Genomic DNA, 17,913 nt, shown 5'->3' with positions numbered 1-17,913 from the left:
GATCTTCTTCGGGCGTTTCAGGGAAAACACTTACGAAACGGCAGCGACATACCGCAAACCCGAAAAGTCGGGCCAAAACTCGCTTGGGGTTTTCCAGGAGGCGTAGAGAACCACCACGCTTGGATTACGAACAAGTGAGGTTACCTTTAGAAATATTCTTGTATTTCCCACTACCTTCAGATAATGCATATGACTATCAAAAATTATTACGTTCATTAAGTACATGATGTAAAAATGACTGGTTTCTGATATCACCGTTTAGTGCCCCCTGCTAGCACAGCTTGTGCCAGTGATCAAAATGGACCAAGGATCTATTCTGTATCTACTAGGAGAGGGAGAGAGAGAATGGATGACAATGTCACTGAAGACACAACTTTTCTTCATAGAATCATTTCCTTTAATCACTGAGTGGTCTTGGAATTTACTATCTTCTACATCATCATCATCAATCATATTTATCATTATTAACATCAGTTATTAACATCACTAATAAAAGCAATATTGTTCAACCTACCTCATCCATTATGAGAACGGATTAATATTTGCAAAGCATTCTGAGTTCTTTAGAAGGAACTAAAAGTACAGAGTTGTCATTGCTATTAAGGAACAGGGTGTTCACACTGAATAGGTAATTCAATGAGAGATAGAGGGAACTAAATCGCCCAATTTTTATCGGACACTTGTCCTGGAGGTTAAGAAGCTTCCAAAAGAGAAATGTTTTCATTCTGATGAGTAATACAACATCCTAGTGAAAACCACTCTCCTGGGACTAATAACAATATTAACAGAGGACACTGAAGCATGGTAGTTTTAATACAGCCTAGATTTTTTACTAAATGACAAAACAAAACTAGAAACATCATTTAGACTCATAATTGAATTTGGTGACAATCACCATGATTTCAGAAAAATTGAAACCATACAATCCCCTTAAACTATACTTTAGTCTTTACTAAAGTGCTAATTGTTAATGACCTGAGTAGCGATTTTTCCTCTTACATTATTTATCATTTTATGACAGCAATGGCACTAAATCAATTTTGCGAACTAGTTATTCAAAAGCAACAAAAAGGAACAGTGTTTGTGTCCCTGTGCAAGAAAAAGAATGCTCAGGGGATATTAGAAGTATGGATTGATAAAACAAGAATTAATGTAATTCTCCCAAATAATTCGCCATCTTTTTGCCTCTGTGGGCAACTGGGTGTAATACGCTTTCAAATCATGAAACATCATCACATGAGGGGCGAGGACGTCGAAATTATATGCTACCAGTTAGCTTTGATCTGATTCATGCTCCTTCCTAATACTCACCGCTAAGTTTGAACAGGATTCAAGTTGAAATACTGAATCAAATGGGGCAGGTTTATTGGTTCACTCAATTGGGGAGTAGGCAGAGATGTGGGGCTGAATTTGAATCTGACACTTTTAGACCAAACTCCTAATCTTGAGGTTCCAAGTTACGCGATACAATTTTAGCACCGGTAAAACTGACCGGTTTAAAGCCCAGGACCTGAGGAAACCATTTGGGGCTGGCGGGGAGCTTTCTTGGCCTCTCCTGCCCCACGTGTGCCTCTGTCTCACCCCGGAGAAGCAGTACACGATCACCAACACAGCGTCTGTCTCTCTCACACTCTGTACTGTGTGCGGGAGGGAAGCTGGAGAAGGATTCGGCGCCTCATCAATCAATCAATCGTATTTATTGAGCGCTTACTGTGTGCGGAGCACTGTACTAAGTGCTTGGGAAGTCCAAGTTGGCAACGTATAGAGACAGTCCCTACCCAACAGTGGGCTCACAGTCTAAAAGGGGGGAGACAGAGAACAAAACCAAACGTACTAACAAAATAAAATAGAATAGATATGTACAAGTAAAATAGGGTGATAAATATGTACAAACATATATACATATATACAGGTGCTGTGGGGAAGGGAAGGAGGTAAGATGAGGGGGATGGAGAGGGGGACGAGGGAGAAGCGGCATGGCTCAGTGGAAAGAGCCCAGGCTCTGGAGTCAGAGGTCCTGGGTTCAAATCCCAGCTCCGCCCATTGTCGGCTGTGTGACTTTGGGCAAGTCACTTCACTTCTCTATGCCTCAGTTTCCTCAACTGTAAAATGGGGATGGACACTGTGAGCCCCCCGTGGGACAACCTGATCACCTTGTAACCTCCCCAGCACTTAGAACAGTGCTTTGCACATAGTAAGCGCTTAATAAATGCCGTCATTATAAAAAAAAGTGCTTAGTACAGTGCTCTGCACACAGTAAGTGCTCAGTAAATACGATTGATGGGGGGAGAGGAAGGACGGGGCTCAGTCTGGGAAGGCCTCCTGGAGGAGGTGAGCTCTCTCAGTAGGGCCTTACCTTCCACTCTCCAGAGTGCTGCCACAGAAACTGGGATGAGTAAAATGAGGATCTGGGATGAAGGGGGGGGGGGGGGGGGAGACATACACAGAGACCGAGAGACAAAGACCCACAAACAAGCACGGAGAGACGGACTTCCAGGCTACTGCTATATCCCATCCTTTGGGGTCCTGGGAAAATTGTGGAGAGGAGGTTCGTCAAGTGGCCCTTTGGAGTCAACGCTGGGCTACTGCCAACTGAGTCCCAGAGGCTACCTTGCCCTCAAAGGTTATCTGCAAAGCTCTAGATAAAGGCATGGGTACCAACAGGATAAAAGAACACTTTCAGGAGCCCCAAAGCAACTAGGAAGATCCAAGGTTTTAAACCCTAAGCCCACAAGACACCTGGGGAGTTATCATCATCATCATCAGTCGTATTTATTGAGCACTTACTGTGTGCAGAGCACTGTACTAAGCGCTTGGGAAGTCCAAGATGGCAACATCTAGAGACAGTCCCTACCCAACAGTGGGCTCAGTCTAGAAGGGGGGAGACAGAGAACGAAACCAAACATACTAACAAAATAAAATAAATAGAATAGATATGTAAATAAATAAAATAAATAGGATATGTAAATAAATAGAATAGATATGTAATAAGTAAAATAGATATGTAGTGGATGTAATAGATATTAACGGAGGTATAGCCACCTCTCCGGAAACTTATGATACACTGTTCTTCCCTAAGCATGGTGAGTGTTGGGTGAATTTGCCAGAATCACAGTGGAAAAAGAGGCACAATTCACAAACGGGCAGTTGGGACAAGAAGGTGGAAAGAGAAGCAGAGTGGTCTAGTGGACAGAGAACGGGCCTCTGAGTCAGAAGGACATGGGTTATCATCCCAACTCCATCACTTGTCTGCTGCGTGACCCTGGGCAAGTCGCTTCACTTCTCAATGCCTCAGTTCCTTCATCTGCAAAATGGGTGTTAAATACCGTGAGCCCCAGGACAAGGACTACATCCAAGCTGATTAGCGGGTATCTACCTCAGCACTTAGTACAGTGCCTGGCACAGCCTTCTGTGTGGGAGAAGGAAGGCAAAGCAAACAGCTAAGAATATCGACAGGAAGAAAAGGCAATTCTATGCACAAAGAAAAGAGAAAGGCATGGTTACAATTTCTTGCTCTATATCGAGCAACTGCTGAAAATTCATCCCTGAGAACCATTAGCTTAGAGAAAAAAATCGATGCATTCCAGTAACTACGCAATCATAAATTATAGGGAGGTTAAATACTCTTAAACCCTCACTTTTAATAAAGAATTCCTATAATACTTTCCTTGCAACCTTCTTATTTTTACTCCTGAGCAGCAGCCCAGGCTTTCGAAAATGAATCCATTCAGAGGAAGACTATATCCAGGTGGTCCCGACAACAACCTTCTCTGAAAACACAACTGGGTGAGAGGCGTCAGTTAACCGACAGTATTCACTGCGAGTCTACAGTGTGCAGAGCACTACACTAAGCACACTATAAATGCAATTTTCACAATCATTTGAGCAACTACCTGCAGCACTGCATTAAGTGCTTGTCAGAGTCTAACAAGGTAGTAAAGACGGCCCTTGCGCTCAAGTTTTTGAAGTAATGGGCTGCAGTGCACAATAAAAAGTTATCATCATCATCAATCGTATTTATTGAGCGCTTACTGTGTGCAGAGCACTGTACTAAGCGCTTGGGAAGTACAAGTTGGCAACATATAGAGACAGTCCCTACCCAGCAGTGGGCTCACAGTCTAAAAGGGGGAGGGTGAGTGCTGAATGAAGGTGAAGGCAACCGGCGACTCATTGTGGGTGTCCAGAGCTACTAACTACTGTCACCGTCTCATACGCCAAACGTACAGTTAGTGGAAAAGCACTCCCTTTATTCAGCTTTCTGTCTTGGGCACCTAAGTTCACTTGTTCAGTGAGACGACTGCCTCCGCATCCATCGGCTCTGTTTGCTCTCAAATGGTCATCAGGGATACTGCGGCCTCCGTCACTGAACTGGAATGATTTAATGAAAGCCCGCGACCCCTCGAATCTCCACTCCACATTGATGTGGAAATGCTCACGGCCCCCCTATAAAAAAAGATGTCACTGTTAGGCTCTCCTGAACCTCATTTTAGGGATACAGAAGAGAGAGGATGAAGCCTTAGGGGCTAGAAATAACTTGGACCGCTCTGAGTCACTCCACAACTGCACGTTTAGTGAACGGCATAGATCCCCCACGATCCCGGTCCTTCTCCAAAACCGATGAATTACAGAATCTATAACAGACACCCCAGTCATGTACCTGTGTAAACAAGAACGGAGGTGTTTGGCCTCTTGTCGCAACCCTTTTCCAAACAGCTGGATGCTAAGGAGGAGAACAGAAACAGGCCATACGTGTGTCATAGACATTTGCACATCAGGCCTCAGAAGACATAAACGCTTGAGTTCTAGGATTTCAAAGGCTTCCAACAACAGGCCTAAGCTGTAGATTTCACCTTTTTTTTTTTTTTTTTTATAACTTTCCGTATTTCCCACGGTTGACATAACGAGCGCATCCGCTTTCCTAATCCGTTACCTGAGTGGAGTTAGATAGTTGGTTTTTCCACGGCTCCTCTGCGCTGCTGGTCAGGTTTGTGCGGTTATGAGGTAGAGTGAGTGCGTTTCGCTGCGGGTAAGGCACGTTTCCATTACTTCCACTTCCTGGTATGTGATTATTGCCTATCAAAATAGTGTCTGTATTACCCAGCGTTCTTGCTGTACTGCAGGGAACTGGGCCTGCTGGAAAGGGTCCATTTGCCAAAGGCTGCCCAGGGCAGACGGGACGGATTCCAGGCTGAGTGACGGTAGGCGCCCTGGTAAGAGCAACTTGGGGCTGCTGACCAGAGACAGAGTTTGTAGGCAGTGATGAGTCAGCTGTTGGACCATTCGGAATTCCAGTAGATCGTACCTGTGTAACTCCTGTTTGTCTCATCTGTTGGAAGAAAGGAAAAAAAACCCACTAAAAGATTGGTTTCTATTTCCCCCCAACACCCCCCAAAGTAAGCCATGGTGGACAGGGCCGTGGGGGGGGGCGGGGGGAGACCCCCAAATACCTTGTATCTCCCCCAGTGCTAAGTACAGAGTAAGCGCTTCACGATCTGATATCACTAAGTGCACGATGGACTTCGTGGAGATGAGCTCTGAATGAACGATAAAGCCAACGTTAAGACTAGATGGAAACAATTCAGGTGTAGTAGAAGCGTAATTTCGAAAAGTTTTACATCCTCTTTTTTCAGCCTCTGCAAACTACTTTGGTAGTTTTCCAAGTTCAACAGAAATTCCTCTAAAAACGTGAAAATGAGGGGGGAAAAAAAAGAGGTGATGATTTTGAGGACCCACTTTTGAACGCACCTGTTGATGCTGCTGCATCAGGACGAACTGACTCTCCAGCTGTTCCAGCACCAGTTTCTGGGCTGGATTTAGATTATTTCTATTTGCACGCAGCTGTTCCAAGTGCTACAAAAGGGGGAAGTGAAGAGAGTTTAATGAAGGTTTCATTTTAATTATTATTTTACCCTTAAACAAAATAAGAACCGGCCAAGAAAACAGCAAAACTATGAATCCGAGAGGTTAAAACTTCCTCTTGATTTGGTGTTTTAGTCATTCTAATCTGAGCAAAACACCTCTGAACAAGACAGAGGGGCTTATTTTACTTTATTATCCTGAAATCTCTAGTCCAGATTTCAGAAATGAACCAAGTGTTGATATTCCCCTAATTCCTTCAGGAGATTATTCTGAGGATAACCGTTTCTGCTGAGACCAATGCTCAGTTTAAATCTGTTTGCTTAGCTTGTGTCAACTCTACAAATACGAAAGCCGGTTTCAAAATTCGCTTTCACTATCTGTCCTCTCTCCCTTGCCTCCGAGGTCTCAAGTAAGTCCGCGGGAGCAGAGAGACCTCGGAGAAGTTGGAACCTGCTCCGTGCGGCCCCTCCGTCCCTTCAGGCTTTGGGGCTGCTTTGGCTCGGTCTCCCTCGTGACACTCCCTCATGGGTAGGGACTGTCTCTTTATGTTGCCAACTTGTACTTCCCAAGTGCTTAGTACAGTGCTCTGCACACAGTAAGCGCTCAATAAATACGATTGATTGATTGCAATAAAGCAAGCAGACCTGCCCCAGCCCCTTCCCCCGAGGATCTGAAGGGGGGCTGTACAGGATGCCACAGGCCTCAAAGCCTCCACGTCACTGGAGGCTGCAAGGAGGGATATCTGATGCCCAAGACGGCTTCCTTCCTACCACCTGGCATGGTGGGAGGGAGGACCTGCACCCTAAAAGCCGAAAGGGGACCGAGGAGATCTTTGCTAAAGCAGAGAACATTGGACTGAAATGAGATGCAGTGTGGCCTAGTAGATAGAGCATGGGCCTGGTTATGTGGCCAATTTGTACTTCCCAAGTGCTTAGTACAGTGCTCTGCACAGAGTGAGCGCTCAATAAATACGATTGATGATGATGATGATGGGAGTAAGAAGGACCTGAGTTCTCAACCGGGCTCCTCCACCTGCCTGCTGTGTGACCTCGGGCAAGCCACTTCACTTCTCTGTGCCCGTTTCCTCATCTGTAAAATGGGGATTAAAACTGTGAGCCCCACGTGAGACAGGGACTGTATCCGCCCCAACACTCGGTACAGTGCCTGGCACCAAGTAAGAACTTCAATATCCCAATTATCATTACTACGATTATGAAGTCCGTTTGCCTGGAGTGATGAGGCGCCCCAAGACAGCCCCTCCAAGAAATGGCCCATTTTCATATTTTACTACTGATATTTCTGGTTGCTGAATTGTAACTGGGCTAGATTCTTATTGTTACATATGCCTGCTCTTCTGCTCTTCCTCACTTTAACTCTGAAGCCCTTAAGGGGCAAGAAGTAGGTCTTTCGCTAAGATTTCTTTTTTGTCTCTAATTCTCATTCTTGCGTTATCCTGTATGTCCCAAATAATTATCAACTGGGGGGGGGCGCAGAACGCGCTCACTCTCTGGAAGGAGCATATCAACCCTTTAAAATCAGCACGGAATCACTCAGTACACTGCCATAAACAACTCTGGCGAGAAATTGAGCTTGATATAAGGTGAGTCCTACCCATAGTTGCAACAAGTTCACACCAGTTGGCTCAGTGCAAACTCTCACCACTACTAGAAAACCCCCTTGCACACATACTAATCACTACTACAAAAACCCCTAGCACACTTGTCCAGCTGGTGGTGGAACAGACACCGCACCCCCCAACACCACCACCACCACCACCAAACCTCCCCTTCCCCAACTACTGATGGCTGAGCAATGCCCACCTCCAACAGAAAAGGGTGACAAAAGAAAAGACACGCTAATGTGTTTTTTAAACACAGCATGAAAGGGATACACTCAGCGTCAGCACCACTGCCTTCCAAGTGTAGGATGGCCCTTTCGTCTCAGGCCACGAGTTGCTGAGGCTGTGGCAGCCATGAACTGTGAATGATAATAATCATTACAGTACTTGTTAAGTGCTTACTATGTGCCAGGCAGAGTTCGAAGCACTGAGGTGGACACCCGAAAATCAGGTTGGATACAGGCCCTGACCCTCATGGGACTCGGGGTCTCAATCTCCATCTTACAGAGGTGGTAAATGAGGCCCGGAGAAGTGAAGTGGGATTAGAACCCATGACCTTCTGATTCCCAGGCCCTTGTTCCATCCACTCCATCGTGAGGCGAGGAGCGGCCATGCCAGGGGCTGCCCTGGTGGCTTCGCGGGCCCCGTGGATCAGGGCGCTGGGGTCGACACTTCGAGGGAACGCACTGAATTACACTGTGGGAGAGACGAACCCCTTGCTACCTCAGAATTCATATGTTGCCGATTTGTACTCCCCCAGCGCTTAGTACGATGCCCTGCACGCGGTAAGCGTTCAATAAATACGACTGAATGAATGAATGAAAGTCACCCAGAGAACGTCTTCTCCGGCGTTTGGGCAAAGGAATACAAAAATGGCAACTCGAGCCATGACCTCAACATCGACTACTTTGAAAGGCTGATATGAGGCATATAAGAATAGAAATAGAATATAAGAATAGAAAAACTGCTCAAATCATCATCATCATTAGAGAAGCAGCGTGGCTCAGTGGCAAGAGCCTGGGCTTTGGAGTCAGAGGTCAAGGGTTCGAATCCCTGTCAAGTGTATGACTTTGGGCAAGTCACTTCACTTCTCTGGGCCTCAGTGACCTCATCTGTAAAATGGGGATTAAGAATGTGAGCCCCCCGTGGGACAACCTGATCACCTTGTAACCTCCCCAGCGCTTAGAACAGTGCTTTGCACATAGTAAGCGCTTAATAAATGCTATCATTATTATTATCATCAATCATCAATCGTATTTATTGAGCGCTTACTACGTGCAGAGCACTGTACTAAGCGCTTGGGAAGTACAAATTGGCAACATATAGAGACAGTCCCTACCCAACAGTGGGCTCACAGTCTAAAAGGGGGGGCTCAGAGTCTAAAAGGGGGTGTTAATTAGGTGTTAATTAAAACACCTGAAAGTCTCACAGTCTAAAAGGGGGTGTTAATTAATCACAGTCTAAATTAGGTGTTAGCTCCAAGAAATGACAGGATTGTTCCAACTCCACTGTCGCTACAAGAACCTTTCTTCCTCATACATACCTGTAATTTCTGTGGTGTTAAACACCAAGAATGAATCTGTTGCTGTACCGGAGGATGTGACACAGGGTGGCCACTGCTCCAGGTATCGGAAGTATTCTGGGGGAAATACCAGGTCAAAATATTTAAAATGACAAAAGAGCAGGTGAAGGTGGCAAAACACCAAAATTAACTACTGGGTGGCTCGATTTAATTGTAATAGTACATGTACTGAGATTTTTAAAATTACTTCAACCAGTAGAGCACGATTAAACAGAAAAAGTCTAAAAACAGTTAGCAGCAGAATATGCAGAGATAAGCCCATCCTTCCCAATAACACCTTCCCACTCCCTAAAACCAACGGCTACTTTAAAAGGCATGCATCATTTAGATCCAACATGGATTGTTTCAGCACTCTTAGGTGATGGTGGAAAAAGCGCTTTGAATTCTTAGCAGCAGGAAAATGGATAAAATGACCCTGATGCATGTGCACACCATTTCTACTTTCTCTCAAACGTACTGACTATGATGCCGGGATTTCAGAATGAAATACACTGCTAAAATGCATCATAATAAAAGCTCAAGCCTTTCACTCCCTGAGGTCCGCAAATTTACGAGAGGTGACAAATGGATTGCAATCTGCACAATTTCTATGCGATTTGGGCGTACTTTTGACTCGGGATTCTCTCATTCACTAGAATATATACCTTTGTTGGACTAGATGTTCTTTTCCTCTTGGCAGGACTGGACAGGTCATCTACTTGGCTAGAAGGAATCATGTGTAGTGGCAAGGATTGCTGTGAAATTGGTGTTTGACTGAGGCCTAATACAGGTTCAGTATTTGGATGATGAGGTTTACAAGCCTAAGAATCACAGAAGGAAGACAAAAATATGGTTCTAGATCTTCTTAACTCTTTCCTTCAAAATGATCAACTTTTACAAGCTGCGTCTCTTAAAGGTTATTTGGATATAGCTGATTGCAATCATTGAAAATCAAAATCAAATAGATTATCATGGAGGAACGTGTACCTTCCTTCGGAACATTTTTTCCCCTTTTTAAATTTTATATTAGTAGTAGTATTTTTTACAAACACGATAACCACTGCAGCATTTCTACTTAAGGAAATTGATTCCAAATCATGAAAATCCACAAAGGTTCTACCTTGGTACCCCAAAGTTCTCCCACATTACAGGGAGTCTTTTTTTTTTTCTCCTCGATCTAGAATCCCTTTGCAATTCAATCATAGGCTATTATTACTCAAGGCCAGTCCTGCACTCAGTAAAATAAGCTTGACCACTACAGATCGAAAAAGAACCCTTAAAGCTGGGCACCTGCGGAACATAACCCAACTTCTCACCTGCTGTGCTGTGTTCATGGCACCCTGCCTGGAGGTAAGCTCTGCGGGGATTGGTAGGCTCCATGCCTCCTCAATACTAGGAAGTAATTTAGTTTTATTCTGTAGACTACCTTGTGGAAGGTTACACAACTGAGCCTAGGAAAAATTATGTAAAAAGCAAATTTAACACAAGCCTAGTTTATGAAGAGCAAGTCCACTAAATCTTCCTAAATGCTGTAGCTAATTATGTTTCCAAGAGAAAATAGATTTTTTTTTTCCAAAAAAAAAAAAAAATTGGGGGTTTTAGAGAGGTGCTAAATATAAAGAGGGTAACCAGAACATAAACCTTTGTGAGAATCAGAACAAAGCTGAGCTCTGTTTTCAGAGGTCTCACTGCTGTTTTCTTACGAAACTTCAGGCAAGAGTGACAGACAGGGTGCGATCTCTTTTTCTCTAATATGCTATGACAACTTAAAAATGTAGACAGTACATAGGAAAAAAAATCGTGTAAATCGATATGCGTCAACGGAGTAAATGCGCAAAAACAGCACTCTCATAACTATTTCCAATCTCACTCAAAAATGGAAAGGAAAATAATGTCACAAGCCATGGTATGTTTACGAAATATGGAAACAGATTCAACACACTACGATGCAACTAGACATTGCCAACTCTGCCAACCTCCCTCCGCCTGCCTGCTGCGTCATGGACAAAAAGGCTGCCATCTGCTAAACGAGATATACGTTTTACCTGTAAATACTTAATCCGGGCTGCAAGTGCGGAGGTATTACTACAATTTTTGCTCCTAGTTGCATTTAAGTAGCATTTAATGGCATCCTGAGGCTGGTTGCAGGACTCATAGAGTGTGCCTAAGTCCATCCAGGCTGCAGCATGGCCATGGTCCAATTGGACAGCACAAATGTAGGCCTGTAAAGCATCCATAGGCTGATTTTGCTGCTGATACAGTACACTACAAAAGAAAGATGACAATAAATGGCCCCGTTTCCAAAAAGGACTCCCCAGGATCACTCTCACCAACAGGACTCTTGAAAAATACTTTACATTCAGAGCTACCGACGAGGAGACATTTTCCAACATGTATGAAGCACTGGGTTGAGAGGGACATCCTTTTACAGAATTAAGAGCAAAGGCTGGCATACTCAACGCTACAACACGTACAACTGGTGGAATAGAAACACAGGTGCCTACCAAAAATTCAGCCACTTGCATCTCAAGAACAACACTATCATTTATATGACATTTATTGCCTTACCCTATTGAACACCATGTATCTGCACTTGCTTCCGATTTATCGATAGATTGCCTATAAGATACAAAGGCATCCTGAACTTTCCCAATACTTGAATAGCACCTGAGAGAAAAACAAAGCAAGCTGCATTAATATTTGACAGAATTATTCTACTTGGTCTCCCAAGGGAGACTGAATGCTAACAAAGAAAGTACTAGGCACCTTTATGCATTGAGTGTTGACAACAATTAGCTCTTCGGTCTCAACTGCAACAGCTCGACTTCCCCTTGTAAGTTTTTATATGTGCTGCATTAATAAACTCCACCAGGAGATTCCTAAATCCTGGTAATACTGTTCTGAATTTGGCTTTTATTTCCCTTACTAGCACTGCTCTTCCCTCATCGGATGGTAAGCTGCCTGTGGGCAGCAAACAGACCTCCTGTTTCTGTTGCTTTTCCCAAGAGCTTAACATCGATCCAAAAAATCGTATTTATTGAGCACCTGTGTGCAGTGCACTATGCTAAGCCCTCGGGGGAGTGTAACATTAGAAGATGTACTGCAAGTCCTTGGAAAGCCCAAAAGTGTCAAAGAGGCAGTTGAGCCTTTTAGACTGTGAGCCCACTGTTGGGTAGGGACTGTCTCTATATGTTGCCAACTTGTACTTCCCAAGCGCTTAGTACAGTGCTCTGCACACAGTAAGTGCTCAATAAATACGACTGATTGACTGATTGAGGGGACAAGAGGTAGGGAGAGAAGAAATGAAACAGGGGGAAGCCTCCTGGAGTTGTGATTCCAGAAGGACCTGGAAGATGGAGAGCACAGCGGTCTGCCAGATGTGAAGGGGGAGGGAATGGGAAGAGGTCGGTGGCGGGACAGGTGAGAACCAAGTCCAGTGAGCAGGTTCGCTTGAGAGAAACCAAGAGAGCAAGCTGAGATGTAATGGATCTGTGTAGTGCACACACCTATGACCTGCACTTTACAAAATAATTACAGAGGGAATATTGGCATTATGATAGCAGTTATGCCAAAACTCAAGGAGATTCAGGCACTCCTTTCCCCACATCTAATACGGACACAAAAGAGGGAAAGTTCCAACTAACCCCTTAAACTTCCCCACATCCCTCTCCCATCTGGGTCACCTATGCATTTGGTTCTGGACCCCTCAGGCACTTGATATCCATCCCAGACTCAGCCCCATGGCACTTCTTTACATATCCATTATGTCTGTCTCCACCTTCAGACTGTAAACTCCTTATGGGCAGGGAACCAACTCTGTTGCATTATTATACTCCCCCAAGTATTATTATACTGTGTTCTCTGCACACAGTAAGCAATCACTGATGGATTAGTGAATTTTCACAATAATTGTTTTGAAAAGCTCCATTAAGCACGGTCCATTAACAGTACAATGCACTATGTTAAGCGCTTGAGAATATACAACAGAAGCACTAAACTAAACATATCCTTTGCCCAAAAGGAGCTAATCGTCTACTTGCGGAAAAAGACAAAAAATATCCACACAATCAGCTGAAGCAGACTGAATAAAACTGAGTGTTCAGTTGGAGGCACGTACACTCACAATCACTCAGGAAGGGGATGGGTAGGGACTGTCTCTATATGTTGCCAACTTGTACTTCCCAAGCGTTTAGTACAGTGCTCTGCACACAGTAAGCGCTCAATATGATTGACTGATTGGCTGATTGATGTGTAAGTACCAAAGGGCTGAGGGTTTGCCGATATTTAATCTGGGATGGTGGGATTCTAGGAGGGGTTTGGTCAGGTGGATTGGAGGTGGGAGGGAGGACAGAGGGGGTTAGAATTTCAGGGCATGAAAGGAGTCATTCATTCATTCAATCGTATTTATTGAGCGCTTACTGTGTGCACAACACTGTACTAAGCACTTGGGAAGTACAAGTTGGCAACATAGAGAGACGGTCCCTACCCAACAGCAGGCTCACAGTCTAGAAGAGTCAGAAGCAGGTAAAACGAAAGCTGCGTAGCAGCCAATACAGACACGGGGGAGAGGGGAGAAACGGGCTTAGAAAAGACTGTTGACTCTAGACTGTATTTGCTTTGGGCGGGGAATGTGTCTGCTAATTCCACTGTACTAAACTCTCCCAAGTACTCAGTACAGTGCTCTGCATATTGTAAGCACTCGATAAATAATTGATTAAAACACTTAAGGGTATGGATCTTACTTTATGCTCTATCCTCTTCTTTTGGGGCCTCAAATCAAGAGTCTAACTAGTTTGCCTTCAAGCCTCCCTACCCAGCCAGAAATGAATCCATCAAGTGGGGGAGTGAATAACTTTTCCAGGGTCCATATTCACGTGTGTCACTCAAAAGGCAACACTGCAACCTGATGTAATCAAACACATCTCTGAATGATAGGATTCCCTAACACACAGCCCACACTATGCTCCCCAACCTTATTTATAGTTCAGGAACCAAGCAGATGCCTGGAGACAGTGGTGGTGACGTTTTTATTTTTAAACTTATGGGTTGTCTTCAGATTAATAAAAACAATGGCTGGGCTTCAAATATGGCAGATGCTGGAAGCTGAAGGCATTTCAACATTCCAGCGAGATCCTTAAATGGAAAAGTTTAAAGCAGGAAAGAGGGAAGCCTAGTAATGTTGATTTAATGCCCACCACCCCAAGTCGCAACCACCTAATGGGGCCTTAGATTTGACATCCAAACTCATACACGGAGCGGTGATATCAGGCAATGTTTCATTTGATTACATTTTACTCTCCCAAATGCTTAGTAAGCTCTCAACAAGTGCCATTGATGCCAAAGGAAAAAGTACTCTTACAGCTTCACCTATTAGTAGAATAACCTGCTTTCAAGAACAATCACCAGGACAAGTTCTTCCATGAAATGTGGATTATTTTTAGCTACATTTCCAATTCCAAAATGAAAATTAACAAAGAAAACAAATCACATGACCTTCAGGATCGTCACCCGCCTAATTCTCACCTTCCAAGAAAATACCAGGACTGGCCAGAGTTAGGATCTGCCTCCAAAGACTTCTGGAGATATTGAATAGCATAGCTTTCCTTGGTAGCTTTGTCTCCCAGCTGATCCACGGTGTGATGCATCCAGCCTACAAATGATTATGAATATTCAATGCTTCTCTCCCTGTTCTCAAAGAGTCCACTGTCCAAGAACATGGGCTGGCTTCAGATGTAAAGAAATTCATTATCAAATATTTCTAGGACTATAAACTGATGGTGCGGTTTTTTTCTGGTAACTTTCTTGGGTAGTGGCCTAGGAGAACAATGACCCGTATGGAGGAATAAGGCTCTATAATATCAAGAATGTACTTCTTGATTGTCTGTTTTCATATAATGGAAATTAACATAAAGTTGAGGTTTGAACAGCAGACTGAGTATAAAGGGGGAAAATCTGAGATGTCCCAAACATCAAAAATTAGTGACACTTAAAACGGAAAAATTAATTATTACAAAGGTTGGTCTATTCAGTCACTTTATTCCAAACCATGAATGCCTTAGAATATTACCCAGAAAGCTTTTTTTTAATACCAATACCACAGAGGGCCCTTGAGTTTCCACCTCTATGGCTATGTAAACATCTTTTTACACTGGGTTACTTAACATGCCTTTTTTTTCTTTGAGGGGTTGGGGGAAGGTGGTTGAAGATGAGACATGTCCTAAGGGCATAATGAGTCAGGATTTTAAAAAGGATTAAAAAGACAAAAATGACAAACCACCTGGAATCTGCATGAACATTTTACATACCTAACTGTTGTAAGACAGTTGCTTTTACTTGTGCTGGAAGGTTTTCTGTCTGCAAAAGTTGTTCATAAGCTTCCTTTGCAGAATGATACTTTCTCTACACAAGGAAAGGAAGAGAGATTAGGAAAATTAAGAAAACTCCCACAGTAAGCCCTTACCTCACTGGTACAAGATCTTTAAACAGCAATCATAGCAAATGGTTTAATTAAAAGTAATTTATTTACATTAAGGTCTGTCTCTCCCTCTAGACTGTTAGCTCTTTGTGGGCAGGGAGCATGTCTACCAACTCTGTTGTATTTGTACTTACCCAAGCGCTTACTACAGTGCTCTGCACAGAGTAAGCACTCAAATACAACTGATTGACTAAACCTTTTTTTTCCCAAAATACTATCAGGACATAATCCTACAATTAATGTGTCGTGGATTAATTTGGGAAGCGTTTATGGTTCAAAGTAAAATACACATAAAAAGGTTATTTTGTGGTCTTGTTTTGTCACATAAATCAATGCCATTATAATTCACTAATTGTTCTCCCAACTCTCAGGATTTCTGTCTGGCCCAAACTTGGAATGACATCCATTTATTAAAGCCTATCATTTATTTGGGAAGTCCTCAACATTTACTGGTCTTCCACTTGTAAATCAGAAGGAAAAGGAAACTGGCACTGGTACTCATCAGACAGAAACCACTATCTCTTAGGAAAGGGTGGCCTATTTACAAGGTTGCCACGATTTTCTGCTCCAAATTCCAAACCAGAGAAAACATTTCTGAAAAGGTTTGGAGGGAAGGAAAGTGAAGGGAAAGGAAAGAAAACAGAAGGGGCGGGGGGGGGGGGGGGGGGAGAGCTCAGAAGCTGGGCAAATTAAAAGAAATAAAATATCCACCAACCTTCAAAGTTGTATTTGAACACCATTAAGATTTTTACACATCCAAAGCAATAAACAAAGGGGTGCTTTCTCTTCTGGCAGGACTGCAGGAAACTGCCCACCCCCCAAAATCACCAAAGGCTCTCCCCCCACCCCCCACCAAACACACCCATTCTCACACGAGATAATAATAATAATAATAATTATGGCATTTGTTAAGCGCTTACTATGTGCAAAGCACTGTTCTAAGATCAGCTGAGGATGGGGAGAGGGACTAGGTCACAGTCCTACTTTCAAGACTATCAATGAGTATTAAAAATGTGTACACACACACACACACACACACACATCTCAATCTATATTTATCTATCCATCCACCCTCTTCGTGCACCACGTTTGCTGCCACTGTAAGAATCTGAGTCTTCAAGAATATCATTCAACCCATATACTGCTTAATCGTGTCAACTGAAGTTAAAATGCACCTACTCCCATCCAATTCTCTCTCAAGGTAGTTTTAAACTCACTACGGGTCTTCTTTTGGCAGCTATAATCACCTTGTGACTGTTGAAATGTATTCACTTTGTTAAGTGTGAAAAACGATAAAGAGGAGGTTATAAAATTCCATTGTAAAATGGGCAAAAAAGTAGTCCAGAAATGTAGCTCTCCTTCCGTATCTATGTAAGATTTTCAACGATCAAATTCTAAATTAAGGTCAGAGGATTGTGACTGCTGCTGAAATGGGGTGGGTGGGGGGGAGGATAAGAAATGGGGGGGAAAGGGGAAGAGCAAGGGTGAAAACAACAAAAATTTAACTGGAATAAAAATGACGTCAAACCAGGCATGTAGTGATCAAGATGGTGTCACGAGCTCAACCAAAGGTCTGGTATGAGGGCTGGGGGTCACAGCCCTCTGAACGACTCCCACCCATTCCAGAAAGGAGACTACCACCACAGCAGAACAATTTTCAAATCAGAGACGCCACGCTGGGACTTCATCTTGAACCAGGGTCCTAGTCTGGCCCACTGCAGTTCACTTCTAATACGGGGTTGGAATGCCATTTTGGTGTTGTATTAAGTGTTGTACAAGTATACAGGCTTTGTCCTGAACCACGTGCTTTTTATAATTCAGTGAAATAAATAATAATTGTGGTGCTATGTGCAAAGCACTGTACTGAGCACTGGGGTAGATAAGATAATCAGGCCCATAAGGGGCTCACAGTCTAAGTAAGAGGTAGAACAGGCACTGAATCCCCATTTGGCAGATGGTAGAACTGAAGCACAGGGAAGTTAAATGACTTGCCTAGGGTCATGTAACAGATAAATGGCAGAGCTGGGATCAAAATCCAGGTCCTCTGACTTCCAGGACTGTGGTCTTTCCACTAGGTCATGGTGCTTTGCACACAGTAAGCGCTAATACGTATGACCGAATGAATGCTTCTCAGTTTTCCTTGCTGAAAAGAGCAAGGAAAACTGATTATCAGTAATTTTCAGGACTTGACTATTTAACAGAACAATAACATTAACATGCCTTTATCATGTCAGTGATAAATACAGGGGCCACACACTGACCCTATTCCTAAAAGGCGGGGGGGATGATTCTTCTCTAAAGCCTATATCAGAATACCAATGCTTCCTAGGCTCTTAAATATGACACCTGTTCCCACATAAACCATGAAGAATAAAATGGTCACGCATGCTTATTGCCACA

The 17,913-nt window shown here is 43.5% G+C and overlaps 1 protein-coding gene across 2 annotated transcripts in view; it reads right to left on the bottom strand.

Annotated features, from left to right (window-relative positions):
• The window catches only part of KDM6A (lysine demethylase 6A), a 192,058-nt gene that overhangs the window by 49,154 nt on the left and 124,991 nt on the right, over window positions 1–17,913 (bottom strand). Inside the window, exons 9-17 of one of the 2 annotated variants that reach the window (XM_038760419.1) lie at window positions 15,344–15,437; window positions 14,562–14,688; window positions 11,607–11,705; window positions 11,084–11,303; window positions 10,355–10,489; window positions 9,704–9,859; window positions 9,021–9,116; window positions 5,746–5,850; window positions 4,931–5,326 (exon numbers count right to left, since the gene is read on the bottom strand). In XM_038760419.1, coding sequence (XP_038616347.1) covers window positions 4,931–5,326; window positions 5,746–5,850; window positions 9,021–9,116; window positions 9,704–9,859; window positions 10,355–10,489; window positions 11,084–11,303; window positions 11,607–11,705; window positions 14,562–14,688; window positions 15,344–15,437 — 1,428 coding nt within the window. The remainder of the gene's footprint in view (window positions 1–4,930; window positions 5,327–5,745; window positions 5,851–9,020; window positions 9,117–9,703; window positions 9,860–10,354; window positions 10,490–11,083; window positions 11,304–11,606; window positions 11,706–14,561; window positions 14,689–15,343; window positions 15,438–17,913) is intronic. The other variant, XM_038760420.1, reaches the window with a different exon arrangement.

This window comes from Tachyglossus aculeatus, chromosome 18 (genome assembly GCF_015852505.1).
Source record: "Tachyglossus aculeatus isolate mTacAcu1 chromosome 18, mTacAcu1.pri, whole genome shotgun sequence".
In the NCBI taxonomy this organism is placed as follows: Eukaryota; Metazoa; Chordata; class Mammalia; order Monotremata; family Tachyglossidae; genus Tachyglossus; species Tachyglossus aculeatus.
This window is presented reverse-complemented; position numbering and strand designations above follow the sequence as displayed.